This window comes from Ailuropoda melanoleuca, chromosome 7 (assembly GCF_002007445.2).
Source record: "Ailuropoda melanoleuca isolate Jingjing chromosome 7, ASM200744v2, whole genome shotgun sequence".
Classification (NCBI taxonomy): domain Eukaryota; kingdom Metazoa; phylum Chordata; class Mammalia; order Carnivora; family Ursidae; genus Ailuropoda; species Ailuropoda melanoleuca.
Window position 1 is genome coordinate 18,436,780 of NC_048224.1, and position 22,256 is coordinate 18,459,035.

The 22,256-nt window shown below is 35.6% G+C and overlaps 1 protein-coding gene across 1 annotated transcript in view; it reads right to left on the bottom strand.

The window, feature by feature from the left end:
* Positions 1-18,934, bottom strand: part of CAAP1 (caspase activity and apoptosis inhibitor 1) — a 48,291-nt gene extending 29,357 nt beyond the window's left edge. Inside the window, exons 1-4 of the mRNA XM_002929089.4 lie at positions 18,523-18,934; positions 14,429-14,629; positions 13,524-13,608; positions 12,104-12,179 (exon numbers count right to left, since the gene is read on the bottom strand). Of these exons, the coding sequence (XP_002929135.1) occupies positions 12,104-12,179; positions 13,524-13,608; positions 14,429-14,629; positions 18,523-18,828 (668 nt within the window). The 5' untranslated portion in view covers positions 18,829-18,934. The remainder of the gene's footprint in view (positions 1-12,103; positions 12,180-13,523; positions 13,609-14,428; positions 14,630-18,522) is intronic.
* Between the last annotated feature and the right edge of the window lie 3,322 nt (positions 18,935-22,256).

Genomic DNA, 22,256 nt, shown 5'->3' on the forward strand with positions numbered 1-22,256 from the left:
TGGTATGGGTCTCACTGGACCAAATCAAAGTGTCCACAGGCTGCATTCCTTTCTGGAGGCTCTAGGGGAGAACTCATTTCATGTTCATTTGGGTTCCTGGAAGAATTCTGTTCACTGAGGTTGTTGGACCAAAGTCCCTGACTCCTTGCTGGCTATAAGCTGAGGGTCATTCCCAGATTCTAGTCAAGTCTCATGTTAGCGCTCTCTGACCTCTTCTGTCTTCCTCTTCAACTTTAAGGAACTCATGGAATTAAAGTGGGATAACCTGGGTAATCCAGGATAATCTTCCCATCCCAAAATCCTTAACCTTAAACAAATCTGCAAAGTCCCTTCTGTCAAATAAAGTAACACACTCTCAGGTTCTGAAGATCAGAGTGTAAACACTCTTGAAGGGTCATTATTTTGCTTACAAGATTACCTCAAGTGGGGAGTGGATAAATAAACTATAGTATGCCCACACAATGGAATACTAATTACATAGCAATAAAAAGGAAGAACTATTGATACACACGACAATATGAATGAATCTCAAATGCATTATGCTAAGTGAAAGAAGCAGACTCAAAAGGCTATATGCTGTATTATTCCACCTATATAACACTCTAGAAAAAGAAAAGGTATAGGGACAGAAATCAGATCAGTGATTCTCAGAGACTGGGGGTGGGAGGAGTGGACTGCAACAAGCCATGAGGGAAATTTTTAGTGTGATGGAACTACTCTATATTGTGATTGTGGCAGTAGATAAAAAACCATCCATCTGTCCAAATTTATAGAACTACATAGCAAAAAAAGGTGAACTGTACTGTAACTAAATGATTCCTTAATTTTTATTTGAAACACCACAAAAGTCTTAGAGCAGACTCAAAAAAAATTTAATCATATGGTGGTAAACTGTAACTTTCAAACACTAAGAAATGAGGCAAAACAAACTTAATTTTTCTCAAAGGGCTTTTCCAAAGAGCTAAAAATAAATCCACATCTCCAGTGTCCCTCAGCAACTTCCTTCTGCAAAAGATAGCAAAATTTAACTTTTATCTCCATTTCCTCTCCCCAAATAATACAATGCAAAGAATCAGTTACCACACTCATTTTTCTCTGATCCATGATTCTCTAAGAATTCATGTTTATTATATAAACTGCCCCTTTGCAACTCTGTTTTTTTGAAGAGGCAATTCCTTAAATAGGGAGCTCTATTCTATATAAGAGTGACTAAAGGAAAACAAAGGGGTTTTCCTTTTTGTTTTATCCCTATATTCCTGCGTTTTCAGGGAATTAGCATGAGATCACTCTGTAAGTATATTTAAAGGTACAAACATATAGTATGTGTAAGCATGCTACTACTTTGTGGAGTCTGAGCATTAGGTCATAATCTTGTCAACAATTAGTAATACTTTATGTGAAGGTTTTCTGAAAAACCAATCCTTTCATTTCTAATGAACTTAGCCTATTATATAAAATAGTCTACACCTAAGTATTATAGCCTAACAGCAATTTATAAAGGACATAAGAACATAAGTGTGATACAGACAACCAGTTTATTACCCTTTACCAGCCTAAAAGCACAGTCAGCTCTTTATAATTCATATATGTTTGAGAATTGAGTTTATAAAGAGTCACGCCAACACAACGAATTGATCTCATTCGTGAGAAAAATCTTTCTATGCTTGAAGATATATACATAGTTTTCTCTTAAACTATTTTTTGTAATAAAGGAAAAAATCAGACCCTTGTAAGCAATGAATTGTTTTTTAAAAAGCAACAGCAGTAAAGAAGAATAATTAAAAAATACAATGAATTATTTCACTTTCTTCAGACTTTCATAAAAAAAAATGTGGGGAAAATCCCCAATACTCATCAGCATAAAGTAGAATTTTAGGAATAGTTGTATTACAGATTCAGAATAAAAATCCCAAAGCAAATACAGCAACTTTTTTTTTTTTTTTGATGCTTACCATGTTACAGGTGCTATTCTAAGCACTTTACGATCCTTTTCTCACGTAATCATCATCACAATCCTATAGGGTATGTACTGGTATTACCCCTATACTCCAGATGAGGAAACTGAGGCCCAAGAGGGTTTAAGTAACTTGCCAAACATCAGAGACACAGCAAGCTGTGGAGTTATGCTGGCAGCCATTAAATTTAAATTAAATTTGAAATGCAGGCAGTTTAATTCTAGAATTCACTCTTTACATTTATTTGGACTTTCTATTACCTACAGAAATACTTCTCCAAGTAGTAATACCTAGAAATTACATGTAGCTAGGCAAACCTCTTGGGTCCCCTCCCTCTTCAAGAGCTCTGTACTATCACTCAATAAACTTTGCTTTGCTGCCACCGGAAAGGGAAAGGGAAAGGGAAAGGGAAAGGGAAAGGGAAAGGGAAAGGGAAAGGGAAAGGGAAGGGAAGGGAAGGGAAGGGAAGGAAAGGAAAGGAAAGGAAAGGAAAGAAAAGAAAAGAAAAGAAAAGAAAACGAAACCATGTAGCCATAGCTATATACATACTCATAGCCATATATATCTGAAAGTTTTCACTCAGAATTTGACCTCAAGGCCCCAGAGGAAAATTCTTCTTTTTTACTGGGTAAACTAAGATAAGCTATTAAAACAACTAGACAGATTTTAAATGTTGAAAATTTCAATGAAAAGACGGGTATAAGCAACAACAACGAAAGACCCATACTCCTCAAGAAAGGGCCTGAGATAAATGGGAATGAAAAGGGAGAAAGGAAACATTTTGAACTGTATACCTTTTTGTACTATTTTGTACAAATAGTACTGCTTGAATTTTTTTCCTCACTGAGGCATAAATTATTTGCACATATGTATTACATCTCTAGAAAAAGAATCCCAGGATTTTCGCTCCTTTGTGTCTTCATCTTGCTTCTTCAGGGTCCTTGATGTCAGCAGAGGTTTTCAGTATAGTGAGACCAAGCTGGTGGGACAGGAGATTATTCTGCCATTTTTCTTGATCTCTGAGCTGTATATCAAATCTGGGGCTGACCGCTCCACACTTGCTTAACCTGCCCATGAGGTCCGTAACAATTTTCCCAGCTCTGTGATCATCAGTGATTTCAAATTCGCCAATGTAACCATGCTTCAACATCACTGCTAGAAACCGAACAATGACTTTGGAGCCTGGTCTAGTAAGAAGTTGGCATTTGCCTCTCTTTCTGGCATTATGGGGTTCTGGGGTTTGTTGTTGCTGTTGTTGTTTGACATTGTTAATGCTCTTGAGAGCATGTGCTACAACATTCATGTGCACCATTACGGCAGCATGGAAAGACGGCAGAAAGAGTACTATTTGGTTTTTACACATATGCCCACGTATTTGGCTATTAACTTTAAAAAAACAATTAATGGAAGTACACATTCACACAAGTTTGTAACAGGAAACAAGGAGGGGAATAAAAGAAATAAACATACAGAAGAAATTTACTGAATAACAGCAGTCTAATCAAGAACTGTAAAAGTCATATCCTAAGTGAATTCTTGATAGTTGTCAAGAATATGGCAAAATGAAAATTAAAAGGGGATCTCAGAGCCCTATCTTAAAACTTAGACCAAAATAAATTTCAAACAAATCAAAGATTTAAACATCTAAAAAAATCCATAAAGTACTAAAGGAAAACATGAAGAATACTCTATAACTTCATAATAGAGAAGGCCTTTTCTAAATATAAAACCCAGAAAACATAAAAGATTGCCAAATTAGACTACATAAACGTGAAGTATTTATGCATGCAAAAAAAGGTAAAAGCCTTAAAGTATAAAAAAAGAGCAACAAGCAAAAAATAATTGCAACCCATATCACCAACAATGGATTAAAAAGACCAAAACTGGGGCGCCTGGGTGGCTCAGTCGGTTAAGCATCTGCCTTCAGCTCAGGTCATGATCCCAGGGTCCTGGGATTGAGTCTCACGTGGGGCTCCCTGCTCAGTGGGGAGCCTGCTTCTCCCTCTCCCTCTGCACCTCCCCCCTTCTTGTTTTTTCTCTGTCAAATAAATAAATAAAATCTTAAAAAAAAAAAAAGACCAAAGTCCTCCAACTACATACAAAGGGAAAATAAATGTCAGAGTTCACAGAAAACTCCACTAGCTCTATAATATATATAAAAATGGTTAATTTCACTCATAAGAGAATACAAATTAAAATTCCAATGAGATATTATTACCTATTGGTGGAACAAAGATCAAAATGTTAGATAATATTATATTGAGTAAAGTATATGAACACATGTACTCCACATTCAGAGGTACAAATCAGTTTGAACTCTGTAAGTCAATTATGGCAAAATCTTTTAAAATTTCAAACGCACAAATATCTGACTCAACAATTAACTTGTAGGTATTTATGCTACACATAATCACAGAGGAACAAGATTATTTACAGAAATACTTATATCATTTGTATTAACAAAAGAGTAAACAGCTTAAATGTCCATCAACAGACTTACTGTTTTGCCACATCCAATAATGGAATAGTATACAGGTATATATAGGAAGCCTTATATGTACTAGGTAGAATAAAACCCAAGAAAAGACATACTATTATATGGAAAAAATTAAATGGAGAAGGTATGGAATAGTTTGCACAGCATGCCGCCATAATGTGTGAAAAGAAAAAACATACATACACATATATTTGTAAACTATGGAATATCTCTGGGAGGATACATAAGAAACTGGCTTACTGTGGTTGCCTATAGGAAGAGAGAATGAGGAACAGGAAAAAGACTTATTTTCACTATATACTCTAAAAATTTTTGTACTATGTGCATGTATTTAGCATTCAAATAAATAAGCTCTTAAATAACAGACACTAGATTCATGGTAATGTGGGAAAATGTCCTTATTTTCTGGAAATTCAAACAAATATTTAGAATTAAGATATCTATAATTCACTTTATAATACTTTAAGAAAAAAGAGGAAGCAAAAATGGAAAAATGAAAATCACTATAATTGTTAGATCCAGCCAACAGGTATATGGGAGTGTCGTTACACTATTATTCTAATTTTCAATACCCTTGTCATTTTTCATAATAAAAGTAAACGGTGAAATTCCTTTTACCTAACATAATACAGTGAAATTCTTTTTACCTAACTCAGACAAGTAATGTCATTTACCTGGAAAAAAGTTCTTATTAACATAGGGAAACACCTTTAAAAGTTATATGTAATTTAAGCATTTTAGGTCAACATAAAACAGAAATGTGACCTTCCTTCACCAATCTTTGGATCCAATGTCCCAGTCTTACCTTTATTATGAATCCATGGAAAACAGTTCAATTTCATCCTACTCACATAAACCATGTCTACTTTTGGCTTATTTAAAATGCAAACATTTAAGTGCAAAAAAAAATTACCCTTTATACAACGTTGCCCAAACTTTTATTGTTATCCCACAGCTAAATGACAACTCTTTAATAACTCCACTCTGAGTTTTTCAAAGCAATCAACTTAATCAACTACTCTTTTCATATTAATATTTCATCTGTTTATATATTTAACTAAATTATGCAACTACAAAACTGAACTGGAAACAACATAAATGACTCTTGGTAAGCAAACACTTCAAATGGTGGGACAAGTTCACACGTGTATTAGAGAACAGTCATTAACAACCACTTTAACACACTGTAAACATCAGTGAATTTATTTTTCTTTTGTTTTTAAGATTTTATTTATTTATTTATTTGAGACAGAGAGGGAGAGAGAGTGCGCAAGTTGGGGGAGGGAGATAAACAGACTCAGCATCGCACATGGAGCCTAAAGTGGGGCTCAATCCCATGACCCCAAGATCATGACCTGAGGCAAATCAAGAGTTCAACGCTCAACTGGCAGAGCCACCCAGGAGCCCTGTGAATTTATTTTTCAAATGAACTAGAAAGGGCAATTAATATAACACAAACAGTGATACAGAAAAACTTAACTTTCTGAAAATAGGGATAAGGAAATAGAAAAAAGGAAAAATACCCGCTAACATCTAACCCAGTCTTCGAGCAGCAGGATGAGGCAGTAAACTGACTGACAGAAAAATGACAATAGAAACAATTTAAAAACTAGGAAAACTAACACAGCTGCTAATCTCTGGCTTTTAATTAAACTAACACACAGCATCAAAGTTCTACCACATATCACTGCTAAGATTCAGCAAAAGAATGGTCATACAGTACAGTTATAGCTGTTGCTCTTAGTGAGACAACTGATCTAGCCAGAGGAATAGCTCAGTATATTCAAGAATAAACATCTTAATGAATCGTAGTCATTTACCCAGCTGCATCTAAGCAATATGCTCTTCTTTCATTCTATCTTCACTAAAGCCCCTAACCCTAAAGTGACTATCAACAGCAGTGAACAGGAAGCTACTCCTATTTTGAAGGGTGGAATAGCTTGTAGACTATTTAAAAAATATAATTATTATAATGTACTAAAACCTAGTACACTGTAACTAGTAACCAGTACATTTTAAGTAGTAACTAGTAGATGATGCCAACTTCTCTTTTCAACCACTTATATTTAATACCCATGTATTCCATTTTGAACAAAAATACTCACACTTGAAATTCCTAAAACAGATGATTAAATGGAGATTTAAAAATAATTCCTGCCAAAGAAGTATTCATTTTGCAAAACAATTTCCTGTGGATTTTATTCACTAGTTAAATATTCTAGTGAATATAAAATGGTTCAATTTATATCTGTTACCTAAAATCTCTAAAGTCTATTTAGGAATCTCCGATTTTTTTTTTTAAAGTTAATCATCTAAAACTGGAATCAAATAATAGCTACTTTAGAACATGACTATTATCTGCTAAGAAAGTAGCAACGATCAGGAACAGTATTTCCATAACACTCACATAGAAACTACTTTGCAATATACCTTATTTTGAGAACCAGAATTTTTAAATTTCTTTATCTTCTTTATCTTTATCTACTGTGATATTATCTCAACAAAGCTTATTGTCTATAGGGAAACACAATTTCCACCAAATTCTCCTTCAATATCGCTCACTAGAAGCGTATTAATTTAAAATTCATGAAAAGATATTTATTAGAGCAATTCTAAAATACTAAGATCTCCCTAAAGTATTTGTATTTTTATTCTTTATATATAAAACCTCAATCTTGATTATTTTATTGCACTATTCAAGATTTAAATATCATTACAAACATATTCTTTAGAGCATAATCATCTTACATCACAGGCCGAGCTATTACCTGGTCTCATTTTTAGTACTATTTTAGCTATAAAGCTTCTTTTCCAGTACATCTCCAAATGGAGACAACACTCTAATTCCAGGCCTCTATATTGACTTATTTACTTAAAATCGTTGTCCTTGTTAAGGAACTGTCATGATTTGTAACATTCTCAAATCTTGTCACAATACCTAACAGTTTTAAAACACTGCAAAATCATAGATGCTGAGGTTTTTAGACTATCTGTAACATAATATAAATTTGTTCATTTGCTTACCTAAGGTGAACTAAAGTGACAATCCCATCCCTCACCTTTTGAAAATGAAGGTATTTATAAACTATGGATGTTTTATCTTCATAATTCCTAAATCTCATTCCTATAGAATTTGTTATAAGTTAACATTCATTAATTTCAAGTTTTAAAGTAGCACACTGTCAAAAGTTTCTTACAACTAACGCTTCTGCCTTCTTGTTATTTTTGGTAGTTAAATAAATTTCTGTTGTCTATAAACTATCTAGTCTGTGGTATTTTTTATGGCAGCCCCAACAAATTAACACACCGCCTCTGCAAATCGGGAGTTTTACTTATTCCTTCTAATCTGTGTGACTTCATTTCTTTTTCGTGCTCTGTTAAACCTGCTGGGACTTCCAGTACATTACTAAATAGACGCAATGAGAAAAGGTATTTTTGCTTGGTCCTATCTTAGAAACGATGCAAATTTTCACATTTAAGTATGCCATTATTTGTATGCATTTGTTTTTAAGTTCATTTTATTATTCTTTATTTTCTAACTTCTTGAATTGAATACTTAGTACACTTATTTTAATTATTTACGGATCAGTAATACATATTTAAGGCTAATACTTTCCTCTGAGTACATTAGCTGTATCCCATAGAGCTGGTTAAATTTTTATTTATTGTTAGTTTTTAGACCGTTTATAATTCTTCTTTAACCTAAAAGCTGTTAGGTTTTAGAATATGAAAATAATGAGGTTCCACAGCCTTTTTGTTCATTTTAGTTTACTGCTCTAAAATCTGGACAATAGTTCTTTGAGAACTTCATTGACATTTTATGACCAAACTTATTATCAATTTCTGTGAATATTCCACAGGAGGTAAGTTCTTCTATTTTTTTCAGATCATGATTTTTTGTCTTTTAGTAAAATGTTATGGCTTTCTTAGTAAGTTTCCTGTAAAATGATCTGAAAGCATATCAAAGTTTTTATACCTAGTATTTTTTTTTTTAGTTTCTAGTCACTGGGCTGAAGAATGCTGGCAAAGCATTATTTCTATGTGTCTGTGAGGATATTTCCTGAAGAGATTAGCATTTGAATTGGTGAACTGGGTAAACCATATAGCCCTGGGTAGGCAACGTCTAATTCCTTGAGGGCTGGAGTAAAAAAGGCAGAAGGGCAGGGCACCTCGGTGGCTCAGTTGGTAAAGGAACCAATTCTTGGTTTTGGCTCAAGTCCCGATCTCAGGGTTCTAGGATCAAACCCCACATCGCGCTCTGTGCTCAGTGCAGAGCCTGCTTGTCTCTACTCATCTGGCTACTCCCTGTGCTCTCTCTCTCTCAGGTAAAAAATCTTTAAAAAAAAAAAAAAAGGGCAGAAGGGCAAATTAACCTGTCTGTTTGAGTTCGGAAATCCAACTGCCCTGGAACAGTGGCACTCCTGGTTTCTGGGCTTTTGGAGTTAGACTGGGACTTACACCACATTCCCTGGCCTTCAGACTAAGACCGTGTTTTGCCACTGGCTTTCCTGGCTCTCCAGCTTACAGACAACAGATCAGCAGATCATGGGACTTCTTGGCATCCATAAGCACATGAGCCAATTCCTATAATAAATATCTTTTATATATCTATACATATCCTACTGCTTCTGTTTTCTCTGGAAAATCCTAATACATTCCCTTTATAGATGTTTCTGCTCTAAGAGAGAACAGTTGTTGATTTTTTTTTTTTTAAAGATTTTATTTATTTATTTGACAGAGAGAGAGACAGCCAATGAGAGAGGGAACACAAGCAGGGGGAGTGGGAGAGGAAGAAGCAGGCTCATAGCAGAGGAGCCTGATGTTGGGGCTCGATCCCACAATGCCGGGATCACGCCCTGAGCCGAAGGCAGACGCTCAACCGCTGTGCCACCCAGGCGCCCCAGTTGTTGATTTTCTTAAGCTTATATACTGTTCCATCTTAACAAATTCTAGTCTTTTTTAAAAAACCTAGAATCTCTCAGCTATTCTAGGTTTATAACCTTATAAACTGAAAAGAGAAATATTTTTATTTCTTCTTTTCTGAAGTTTATCAAATCAAAGTTAATTCCTCTCCACCACCCATCTTTCTTTGGTCTAACTACATTTGCTAGAAACTCTTAGAAAATGTTTAAAATTAATGGTCACAACAGGCTTCCTATCTAGTCCTCATTTTAATTCACTAAGTGGGTAGTTAAATTTGGTCAAATATCCTCATCATATCTGAGTAGTTTTCTCCGGTACCTTTTTTACCTATAGCTTATATTAGAAGTGACTGCTGAATATTTCAAAGGCCTTTTTAGTATCTACTTACCTGACCATATAATTTTTTTTCTTTAATTTGCTGATATAAATTATGCTAATAGACTTTCTAATTAAATTTCCTGTAAATTCCTGGAATAAATTCTACTTGGTCAGTGGCATAACTACTCACATGATACACTGCTGGATTCTACATACAAATATGTACTTGTAGTTTTTACATCTATATTCACAAGTGAGAACGCCTATAATCCCCAAAATGTTTTTTTGTCACTATTTATGAGATTTGGGGTATTAAAGCTATGCAGAAATGAATAATTTAAATAACACAGGAGTAATGTTTTTGAAAATAACAATAAATGGTATTAATGAATGTTTTATTAGCTGCAAACACATTATATGCATTGACTCACTTAATAATTCAGCTGTGAATCCACCTTGTCTTGGTGTTTTTTCAATAGTAGATCTCTATTCACCTTTCCAGTTTCTTCTGTGTTAATCTCCAAGTTTTCTACTTTGGCAGAAAGTCAATTTGGTCTACTTGTATTTGAAAAAGACCATCCATTTGCTAGTTTCAAATTTATTTACACAATGCTAGTTTCAAATTTGTTTGTATCTCCTTTCTTCCTAATCTCAATTATAACTGTTCTCCACTTATCTCCTTAATCAGACCCAAAAGGAGTTTCTCTATGATCTGGACTTTACAAAGACCAAGTTTATGGACTTATTCATTTCTATTTCTTTAGTTTTAATGTTTACATTCGTTGTTTCATTTTTCCAACTTTGTTTTGGTTTCCTTGTTATTTTTTAAATTCCTTTAAAATGTGCACTAAGTTCCTGAGCTAGTCATTAAGCTTATTATTTCTCATATCTAAACCTTCCCTTTAAACTCAGCTTTGTGATGCTAACAATCAAATGAAACACATGAACTCTAACTAAATCCTGGATCAGAATCAGTTTGTTAATTAAAATGAATAAATACACTCTAAAATCTTTTTTTTAGTAATTGGAGAAATTTTATACAGGCAATATATTACATGGCATTATTGAATTACTGTTTATTTTCTTAAAAGTGATTTTGTATTGTGGCTATGTAGTACACTGGCATTTTTAGGAAATGCATACCGAATTATTAAGGCATGAAATGTTATATGACATCTGCATTCTTAAATGATTTATGGGCTGAACTATGTCTCCTCCCTAAAAAAATTCATAGGCTGAAGCCCTATGAAGCCCAGTATCTCGGAATATGACTATTTTGGAGATAGGACCTTTAAAGAGGTAATTAAGTTAAAATGAGGCCATTATGGTAGACTCTGGTGTCTGACTGGTATCCTCATAAAAAGAGATTAGAACACAAGGAGAGACACCAGGGGGCACACACACATAAGGGCAGCCAAGTCAAGAGGCAGCCACAAGGGGCACCTGGGTGACTCAGTCAGTTAGGCGTCCAACTCTCGGTTTCAGATCAGGTCATGATCTCAGGGTTCTTGGATTGAACCCCACGTCCCTCACATCAGGCTCCCTGCTCAGTAGGGAGTCTGCTTGAGGAGTCTCTAGCTCTGCCCTTCCTCCCCCAAAGAGGCAGCAACAAGGTGGCCATCTGCAAGCCAAGAAGAGAAGCCTCAGAAGAAACCAACCTTGCCAGCACCTTGATCTTGAACTTCCAGCCTCCAGAACTGTGAGAAAATTAATTTCTGTTCTTTAAGTCAACCAGTCTATGCTATTTTGCTATGGCAGCCCTAGAAAGCTAATGCAAATGGCTCTGAGAGAAAAATGATAAATACAAAGAGAGAAAGCAAAAACAGCAAAATTATTAATGTTGATGATTCGATTCTATGAGTCTTTAAATTTTTATGTAAATTTGAAATTTTCCAAAATAAAAAGGTTTATATTAGCATCCCAAAACTCGGGATTTTTCATCATCACAATAGTCAAATTTTATGTACCTATATAAAATGAACCACCTTACTATCTCATCTGTGAAATGAGACAATTATTAACCTGACATTATAATAGATACTAGAAGAATTTCAAGTGTTCTAAACCACTAACATAATACCTGGTGGGTAAGTACTTAATAAATAATGAGTATCACTAGTAGTAAATTCAAATTCCCAAGGAGAGATGTGATTCTGCTTCAGGCTGGCATTGCTGTGGTCATATATGTATGAGTAGCAGTTTAAGAAAATCATCTTAATCCTGAAAGCAAATAACTGTATTCTCATATATACCAAAAGGACCAATCATTACAAGTAAACAAATCAATTCTACACTGCTGAATCATTTTATATAAAATACAATACAGAAAAACAATCACATTCTTGAGGTAAGAAATCATGGAAGGAACAACAAAGAAATTTTGAAATGGAAATGAAAGTTTTTAACTTACTGACTGACTAAATCAGATCCCATCTTAGTGCCATCATCTGCCTCCTCTTCCATATCAGAGTCCATACCATTGTCACCTTATAAATAAAATAAACTATTGAAAGCAGGCTTATAAAATATCAGAACAATTTAATCATTACACAAAGTGCCATCTATAAAAGTGATGCAGGTTCAAGAACTTTATAGTTGTTGAAAGACGACATTTTTAGTTGCTTATATTTAAAATGAGTTCTTTCAATGGCTTATTAGGTATTTCTCACTGCCTTCCCGTTATCTATTTTATAAATATATACACACACACAAAAAAAATGTACGTGTGTGTGTGTGTGTATATATATATATATGAGTTGATCAATATGAGTTGAAAACATATATACACACACACACACACACACACACACACACTTACAGGTTACACCCAGAGGTATACATCTATCAGCAAAGTTACAAATTCCATTAAACCATTTTTTTTAAAGATTTTATTTTTAAGTAATCTCTGCACCCAACATGTGGCTCAAACTCACAACCCTGAGATCAAGAGTCGCATGCTCTACCAAGTGAACCAGCCAAGTGTGCACATTAAACCATTTTACATTTAAAAAAGATTATTATCTCCGGAAATCCAAAGTCTCCATTTTTTTGCTTCTTCTCTTGTAATGCTAATGCTAAAATCCTTGTACAGTTCCAAAAGAAAAAAAAAAGCTTGAAAATCTAAAATTCTGGGGTGCCTCGGGGGCTCAGATGGTTAAGCATCTGCCTTTGGCTCAGGTCACGATCTCTGGGTCCTGGGATCAAGCCCCACATCAGGCTCCCGGCTCAGTGAGGAGTCTGTTTCTCCCTCTCCCTCTGCCTCTCACCCTGCTCATGATTTCTCTGTCTCAAATGAATTAAAAAAAAAAAAAATTTAAAAAAGAAAATCTAAAATTCTACAGGAAATAGTGTCACAAAGAAGAGTCACACTTTAGGCAGAGATAAATGTAGGCAAATTGCAAAAATTCTTCCAACTCCACGGCCAGGTCTTATTACAGCAAAAGCTTCATGAAACAGGCAATTACAAGTAATAGGGATGTTAAGCAGAAAATAAAAATATTATTTTAGGAAAAGCCATATCAATAATTAATACTTTTTTACAGCATTTTGAATAAAATTTTTTATTTCATTTTATTATTGTATACAAACTTAAGCTCTTACCTTTGATTACATTTGATTTGAGAAAATGAAATACACATCAAAAAGTCTAGTCTTGAAATGCTATTCTGCTATGTAAGCTATATTTCAAAGTACAAACAGAAGCAAAATTACTCAATGACTACCCAGTAATGAAATTAAATAATCAAGTAAGAAAAAGAGTAACTTAGAGGATTTATGCTAGATGTATGTTAACTAATAAGTTACCAGAGTGCAGAAATATGTATTCTTACCCTCGAGAATCTTCAAGATTTTTTTTTCAGATAGGAGCTCTAATTGTTCCTGGCACAGTTTTTTAATTTCTTCTATTGAACAGTTCTAAAGAAAATAACATTAAAAAAATACATTTATGTAATATAGTGCCAATGTAAACCAGAAAACAGTATTAAAAAAATACATTTATGTAATACAGTGCCAATGTAAACCAGAAAACAGTAATCATAAAAAAAGTCTGGTTAGCAATCTCTTACAATAAAACAAATTAAAAGCTACATTATCTTTCCATGAGATGAAATCTGAAAAACTGTCAATAACATGTAAATATTATAATTTATAGACATTTGTTGAGAATAAAGTCATGTTTATTATGAAAGAACAAACTAAAGAGTAAGTCAGGTGCCCAGATATTCTTAATAGCAGCCTATTTGTTAGGTAATTCCTCTAAATATTTAAATACTCAAGTGCTGGCTCTATACATCTTAGATCTTCCACGCCCTATTTCCATAACTGTAAAATTAGAATACCATAAATAAATATATGAAAACATTTGTGAATTTAATGAAATGTAAGCTTTTACCAACCAATATTGTGTATTGTTACATAGCAGATTATTTAAGACACCAGAGTCATTATACCCCTAATTTTGTTACTAAAATTGCCTGCATTTAATAGAATTATTTCCAAAAGGTTAATAAATTCCTTACCTAAACACAGTACACTGTTCCATTTTTTCTTGGCAAACTTTTAAATATACAAGGCCATTTATACTTCTCCAAGATCCCATTTTTTAAACTTTTTGAAGTAGCTTGAGTTGAAAACATCCAATTATAACTTACATGAAGTAAAATGATTACTACAAAAAAGGTGTTTGTATATTTCTATATATGTGTATAATCCAATAATATATGTACTGAAGTACCTTTAACACATCAGGAAGCATCTTCTGTAACTTTTTCTCCCCTATGATACAGAAACACTGCTGAAGCATTTCTTTTTTGTCTGATATATAGAAACTAACTGGTTTTAATGACACAGTCAGGTCCAGTCCACCTTCTTCAAGGTCACTGTGCTCTGCCAAGAATAATTCTTTTTCCAAAGTTGGCAAAAGGTATTTGGTATCCTAAAATAAAAGAGACAAAGAGCCATTAAATAAAGGAGTACGTATATGATTCATACATTTATATTTAATAACTACTTCTTTATTAAACATTTCCAAATTCTTTGTTTGCATAGATTATTTACAGATAGCCAGTAAAAAGTGTATTTAATTGTTCAGTATGATCTTACTGTCTGTACTACAATTAACTCGATCAGCTGATGTAAAGCGAAGAGATTACCTCAGGACACACAGGTGAAAATATACTCAATATTAACAGAAAAGAAAAGGAAATATACTCAGTACTGAATGATCTACAATTTTACACTTCTGAACAATTAGGATATTCCTCTAGCTTGCCACTCAACCCAAAATTTTATGTATGCATTGTTATTCTTCTTAAATTCATAAAAGGAAATGGGATGGCAACAAAAATGTTGAAGATCACAATTATGAAGTATTACTGCTTACCGGGAGCTACACTCTTGTTAAAACTGCTATGTAATTTAATCATATTCAAAGTAGTCAAGTCATTTAAGACACTTCTGTCAATTTTACCTCCTATCTCCCAAATCTACCTAGCCTCTCCAAATCTACTGCCATAATAATCAGTGAGGATGTAGAGAAACTGGAGCTCCCACACACTGCTAGTAGGAATAGCGGTACAGCTGCTTTGAAAACACAGTTTGGCAGTTCCTTAAAAAGTTCTCACATGACCCAGCAATTCCATTCCTAGATATACATCCAAGAGAAAATGTAACCACACACCTGCACAAAAACTTGTACACAAATGTTCATAGTGGCATTATTCATAATAGCCAAAAGACAGCAACAATCCAAATGTCCATCAAATGACAAATGGAAAAACCAATTGTGGTATAGCCATACAATGAAATATTATTCCATTCATATAAAATGTCCCGAACAGGGAAATCTATAAATCTATAGAGACAGGAAGTAGTGACTGCTTAGGGATAGAATGTGGTGGGGGTGAGTATTAGGGGTGATAGCTGAAAGGTATACATAGGGTTTCTTTTGGGGGTGATGAAAATAAAACGGACTACAGTGATGGTTGCACAACTCCAATAATGTGCTCAAAACTAGTGCACTGTATACTTGAAATAGGTGAATTGTATGGTATATGAGTTATATCTCTATAAAAAGCTGTTAACCAAAAACAAATAATAATAACAGGGAACACAATATACACCAGATGTAATGGCACTCTCAGAATTCTGAGAAATTATCTACATGCCTAATATATAATGACTTCTTTTTTCTTCACAAATTAGAACTAGGATTCAGTTCTGCATGAAATAGTAATATAAATTAATGTAAAAAAATTTAAAAACCCCACCAGACCCACAGAGCTACACAGTCCAATAGTCCAGTTCTAATAAATCTTCACGAAGACAGAAACTATTCTGGAACACATCCCAAAAATGCAAAGCTTTCCAAATCAATCCATAAGGCTAGCATAATCTTGATACCAAAACCAGACAGGGTAACTACAAAAATAAAAACCATAAGCTGGTTTAACTTAGGAACATAGAAACAAAAGTAAGAATACTGAATTCCAGCTGAGTACAATAAACAAACCAACAAACTATCCCAAGACTGCAAGACAGTTCAACATGAGTTAATTTACCAATTTATTAAAAATTACATTATCAGATTAAAGGAGGAAAACTATGTGATCATCTCAACAGAATGCCATAAAAGCATCTGATAAAACTCTACAACCCTCAGTGAACTAGGAATTGAAGAAAATGGCCATAACTTGATCAAAAGTATCTTTCACAATCTTTGGCAAATATATTTTTGGTTGGAACATTAGAAGTGTTCCCATTAAAAAATCAAGTGAGGAAAAAAATGCCTACTATCACTGCTTCTGCTCAACACTACAGTAAAAGTCTTAATGTAAAAGTACAAAAAACAAGAAATATTCTGAAAAAAAGAGACAAAATCCCGTTAGAAAATTTTTCTGAGTCAGTTTTAAACTAGTAATTAATAGTGTGGCTAAATACAAGAAAATACATAAAAATAAATGGCTTTTTGTGCTTCCACAACTCCCAATTTAAAGATGTAATGTTTAGGGGAGCCTGGGTGGCTCAGTCAGTTGAGCGTCTGTCTGCCTTCCACTCAGGTCATGATCCCAGGGTCATGGGATGGAGTGCCACATCCGGCTCCCCGCACAGCCGGGAGTTGGCCACTCCCTCTGCCTCTGCCTGCCATTCACCCTGCTTGTGCGCACGCTCTCTCTCTCCGACAAATAAATAAATAAAATCTTTTAAAAAATAAATAAAAATAAAGACGTAATGTTTAAAAATACTAGATGAAAACAAAGACTATGTTTAGGATAGGTTGGGAGTATAGAAAGATCTTTCTAAACACACAAAATCCAGAAGGCAAAAGATAATATTATTAGTCTTGACCACAAAGAAATAAAACACTTCAGTACAGGGGCACCTGGGTGGCACAGCAGTTAAGCGTCTGCCTTTGGCTCAGGGCGTGATCCCGGCGTTATGGGATCAAGCCCCACATCAGGCCTCCACTGGGAGCCTGCTTCTTCCTCTCCCACTCCCCCTGCTTGTGTTCCCTCTCTCGCTGGCTTTCTCTATCTCTGTCAAATAAATAAATAAAATCTTAAAAAAAAAAAAAAAACTTCAGTATACCACGGACAAAGTTACAGTAACATCTGCAATACACCTTACACAGAGTATTAGAACCCTGACTTTATATAGAGAGCTTCAGAACTTATCAGTAAAAAGCTCAAAACAACCAAAAAGAAAAATGGCCAGAGAATATATTTATGCAATTTACATAAGAAGGAATCAAACAGCAAATAAAAATATTAAAATGTTCGATCTCACTATTAATCAGGAACATATAAAATCAAATGAAATATTAATTTCACCCACTAAGCGACAAATTTTTCAAAAATGGAGAAATGGGTATTCTTTTAATGTTTAGACTATAAATCAGTAAAATCTTTTTTGGAAAGCATTTGGTGGTACCTACCAAATCTTTTTAAATGCATAAATTTTGACCCCGCAATTTCACTTCTAAGATTCTATCCTAATATATATATATGTACAAGGGTTCATTTTCACATCATCTCCGTAACAGCAAGAAAACTAAAAATCTAAATATTCATCAATAAAGATAAAATGGAATATCCCGCAGTCACTAAAAAATAAGACAGTATCTAATTCAATGGGGGTAATATCACAATAAAGCTTATGTGTAAGAACTTAAATACACATACTTGACAAGAGTTAATGAAGACGCTGCGTAGCAAATAAAGGGGACGCTTAAACAGAGACTCTCACGCTTTCTCCTTTATTTCTGTGTTGTGTAACTTTTATGTAGTCATGCTTTCATTTTATAAGCAAACGGCATTTTTTTTTTTAACGGCGGTATCTTGGTAGATTGATGGAGTGTAAAAAGCATGGCTTTTATAATCAGATACTGGATTCAAATTTAGGTGTTACTAACAAACTGTGACTGTGGGTAAACTTCATTAATCTCTCTGAGCCTCAATTTTTTCATCCTGTAAGGCGGAGTTAATCATAATGTACTAAAAGGTGAAGATGAAGAGAGAAGTAAACCGTGGCTCTCAAGGGCACTGAAGGCTAGCTCCTGACCCATACTTTTCAGGTAGACTGCTACTGGAGTGCAAGGGGCCAAAAGCAAAGAGCTAGATGATCAGCTAATCCAGGAACTTTAAGTTAAAGACACGGGAGTGCGGGGTTCACCGGTGCTCAGGGACATAAACCTCAAGGAGGGGTGGAACCTTGGAATCATAGCACTAAGTGAGCTACAATAAGAGCCCCATCCGTCGCCACATTCCGCTCCCCGCACGCCTTCGTCGGAGAACGCAGGAACTCGGAGAGCAGAGAAGGGCGCGCACGCACCTGCGGTAGGGACCCCGAGACGCTGGAGGATGAGTCAGTGCTCCTCCGCTTCCGGCGCTCGCTGCGCTCCACGCTGCTCCCGCCCCAGCAGCTGCCTCCACTCCCACCGCCGGTGACACTTCCACTGAAGCTGGTGTTTCCACAGCAGGTGACGCTCCCGCAGCCGCTGGTACTCCCGCAGCCGCTGGTGCTTCCACTACCGCTACTGGCTAAGGCGGGCACCAGGTCCGGCGCCGCGAGCGCGGAGGCCGCCTCCTGACCGCTTCGTTTGCGCCGCTTCTCCCGGGAAGACTTCTTCCCCGTCATGATCGCACTGCAGCAACCATCCGGCGAAAGCCCGCCGTCTCTAAAGCTAGGTAAACCCCGCTGCGGCGGCCGCTACGGACCGCGAGCGCTGGCGTCGCCGCTTGTGCGTCACTTCCGGCCTCGTCGCAGAGGCCGAGAGGCGTTCCTGGAGGGCGTGCCTGGAACCGAAAGTGCTCTTTTGAAAGAGGTGGAGGTTGGCTTGAATTTGCTGGAGGGCTGGCAGGATGTCTCAAACGTTAAGGTTTCTGTGCCTGTCTACAAAGAACAGGAGGTAGAGCTTTACAATAGCCCTTTGCCTTTTTGATACCTCTTTTCAGATACTGCACTATACGCATACACGGTAAGGTATGGTGTAGTTTTTATTTATTTTCCAATGTTTGTATATGACACTAAGACGTTATAACAATTAGAAGAACCTGTGGAAAATCTCATTATCATCACCGGGGCACATTTTTTGAAGTATTTTAGGTAATTATACAGGAATAGGGTTTTGTGCTTCTTTGTTTTTCCCCATTAACACGAATTTTTAGGCATGTTTCCTTTTCACTTCTAAAGGCATTTGGGTCTAGTATTTCACCTTATTCTTTCTCAATTTATTTAATTTTAATTAATTTAGTATTTTATTTATTTAAATAATAAATTTAATAAAATTTAGGTTGTTACCAATCTTACATTTTACAATAATGCAGCAATGAACAGCTTAAGAAAAAAATTACATTCTTTTCCTTATGGTATTTTGTGCCCCCCAAAACAAATTGATCGGCACCTTATTTTTCTTTTTTTTTAAGATTTTATTTATTTGAGAGAGTGAGTGAGAGAGCACACGAGCTGGGGGAGAGGGAGAGGGAGAAGCAGACTCCTCTGCTGAGCAGGGACCCTGGCGCGGGGCTTCATCCCAGGACCCTGGGATCATGACTTGAGCCGAAGGCAGACTCTTGACTGAGCCGCCTAGGTGCGCAGCACCTTATTTTTCTTGTCCTATTTAATCAGATTCCTTTGAAGAAAGACGAAGCTAATTTAAAATGTCACCCGTACACTGAAACCTTAAATTTTTTTCTAATATGTGAGTTTTAACTTGCATTTTTAATTTTACTTTTAATTCAAGTATAATTAATGTAGTGTTATATTAGTTTCAGCTGTGTAATATATAATGATTCAACAATTCTATACATTTCCCAGTGCTCATTAAGATAAATGTATTCTTAATACCCTTTATTTCACCTCTACCCCATCCATCTCTGCTCTGACAACCACCAGTTTGTTCTCTGTATTTAAGAGTCTGTTTCTTTGTCTCTGTTCTTTCCTTGTTTGCTCAATTGCTTTGTTTCTTACATTCCACATGAGTGAAATCATATGGTTTTTGTCTTTCTCTCCCTTATTTCACTTAGCATTATACCCTCTATATCCATCTATTTTGCTACAAACAGCAAGATTTTATTCTTTTTTATGGCTGAATAATATTCCATTGTATGTATGTATGTGTGTGTATATATATATAAAGAAGATGTGCTCTGTGTGTGTATATATATATATATATACACACACATATATATATACACACACACATTCATCTATTGATGGACATTTGGGTTGCTTCCGTATTTTGGCTATTGTAGATAATGCTGCAGTAAACATTGGGGTGCATATATCCTTTGATTTACAATTTTGAATACTTCACCATTGATTGGAACACTATTTCCTCATCATCAAGTGTTAATAAGTTTAACCATTTATCTACTGAAATCAGTGTGTTGACGTTATAAATGTACATAAATTATGTTGCGAGATGAGAGAGGGGAGCAGGGATAAAATATTATTGCATATCAGTGTTCCTATCTTTTCTCTCTCCCTTCCTTCCTCAAAAATTACCTTTTCAGACTATTTCTTGGTTTTCAAAGGAGAGGAAAATAAGAGCTTAAAGAAGAGTTTAGGAGTGCACAGGATTGGTAAGGAAGTCCCAGGCCACTTTTACAAAGAATTTGAGTCAAGAAACACACAAAAAAAGCAGAGTGCATGAGGGCAGCCAATGGAAACAACTGAAGAGAATTTAGAGAGTATTTCTGGACGTTATTTATTTCCTGCGTAGAGTGCATGAGGGACAGGTGAAGGACTTGAGTGAGTTTTTGAATACTGAGTATGTGTCATAGGTTTATCAGTGTTAGATTTTGTGGTCTGCTGTGTAGAATTTTGGAAACACAAGCCAGGTTTTAAAATCAGTATCAAGGGGCGCCTGGGTGGCACAGCGGTTAAGCGCCTGCCTTCGGCTCAGGGCGTGATCCCGGCGTTATGGGATCGAGCCCCACATCGGGCTCCTCTGCTGTGAGCCTGCTTCTTCCTCTCCCACTCCCCCTGCTTGTGTTCCCTCTCTCGCTGGCTGTCTCTATCTCTGTCAAATAAATAAATAAAATCTTAAAAAAATAATAATAATAAAATAAAATAAAATCAGTATCAAGAATACATATTAAGAAAAAAAAAAAACATGTCATCATGTGGCAGGGGTGGTCTCAGCAGGGGCTTTAGCCACAGAAGAAAAAAGATAGGGCCTGGTGCAACACTAGCTGAGTGACAGTAATCCTATATGTTTCACTTGAGGGACAGAAAGCAATTAAAAAAAGAAACTTCCCTTTGACCACATTTCCTACCTTTCTCAGACATTCAACAACTATTTAATAAATGGGTAAAACAAACCAGATGGCAGGGGTAATTCCAGCCCTGAGAAGACAGCTGTCTCTACCCCCCCGGCTCCACCTTAGTTTTGCTTTTAAGGAAAACCTGAGGCTGAGCATATTTTGCTCTAAGGAGTTCTATATTGGCCTCATTAAATATCTTACCTGAAATGATTGAAAGTATTATGTTCATAGACAAATAAGCACATAAAATTAATAACATGTAATGTTTGTAACTTTGTTACGGAGTGAGTTGCGTCCCCCCAAAATTTATATGTTGAAGCCCTAACCCCAAATGTATCCATACTTGGAGATAGGGCCTTTAAGGATGTAATTAAGGTTAAATGAAGTCCTAAGGGTTGGGGCTCTAATCAGATAAAACTGGTGTCCTTATAAGAGGAAGAGATACTAAAGATCTCTTTCCCCTGTCCCTGGTCTCCTTCTACCCTTTCCCTCTCCCCTCCACCCCCAGCCCCCTAGTATGAGAAGGGAACCAGCTGTCTACAAACCGGAAGAGAGGTCTCATCAGAGATCAATCCTGACAGCACCTTGATCTTGTACTCCTAGCCTCTAGAACTGTGAGAAAATACATTTCTGTAGTTTAATCCACCCAGTCTGTGGTATTTTGTTGCAGCAACTTGAGATGACTGATATAAATGTAAAATGGTATGTATTAGCCTAAAACTAGTTGCATATTAATTACTGGCTGTAAATTTTTCCCTTATAAAATCAGTTGAGAAGCTTCCTTTTAAAAAAAAAAAA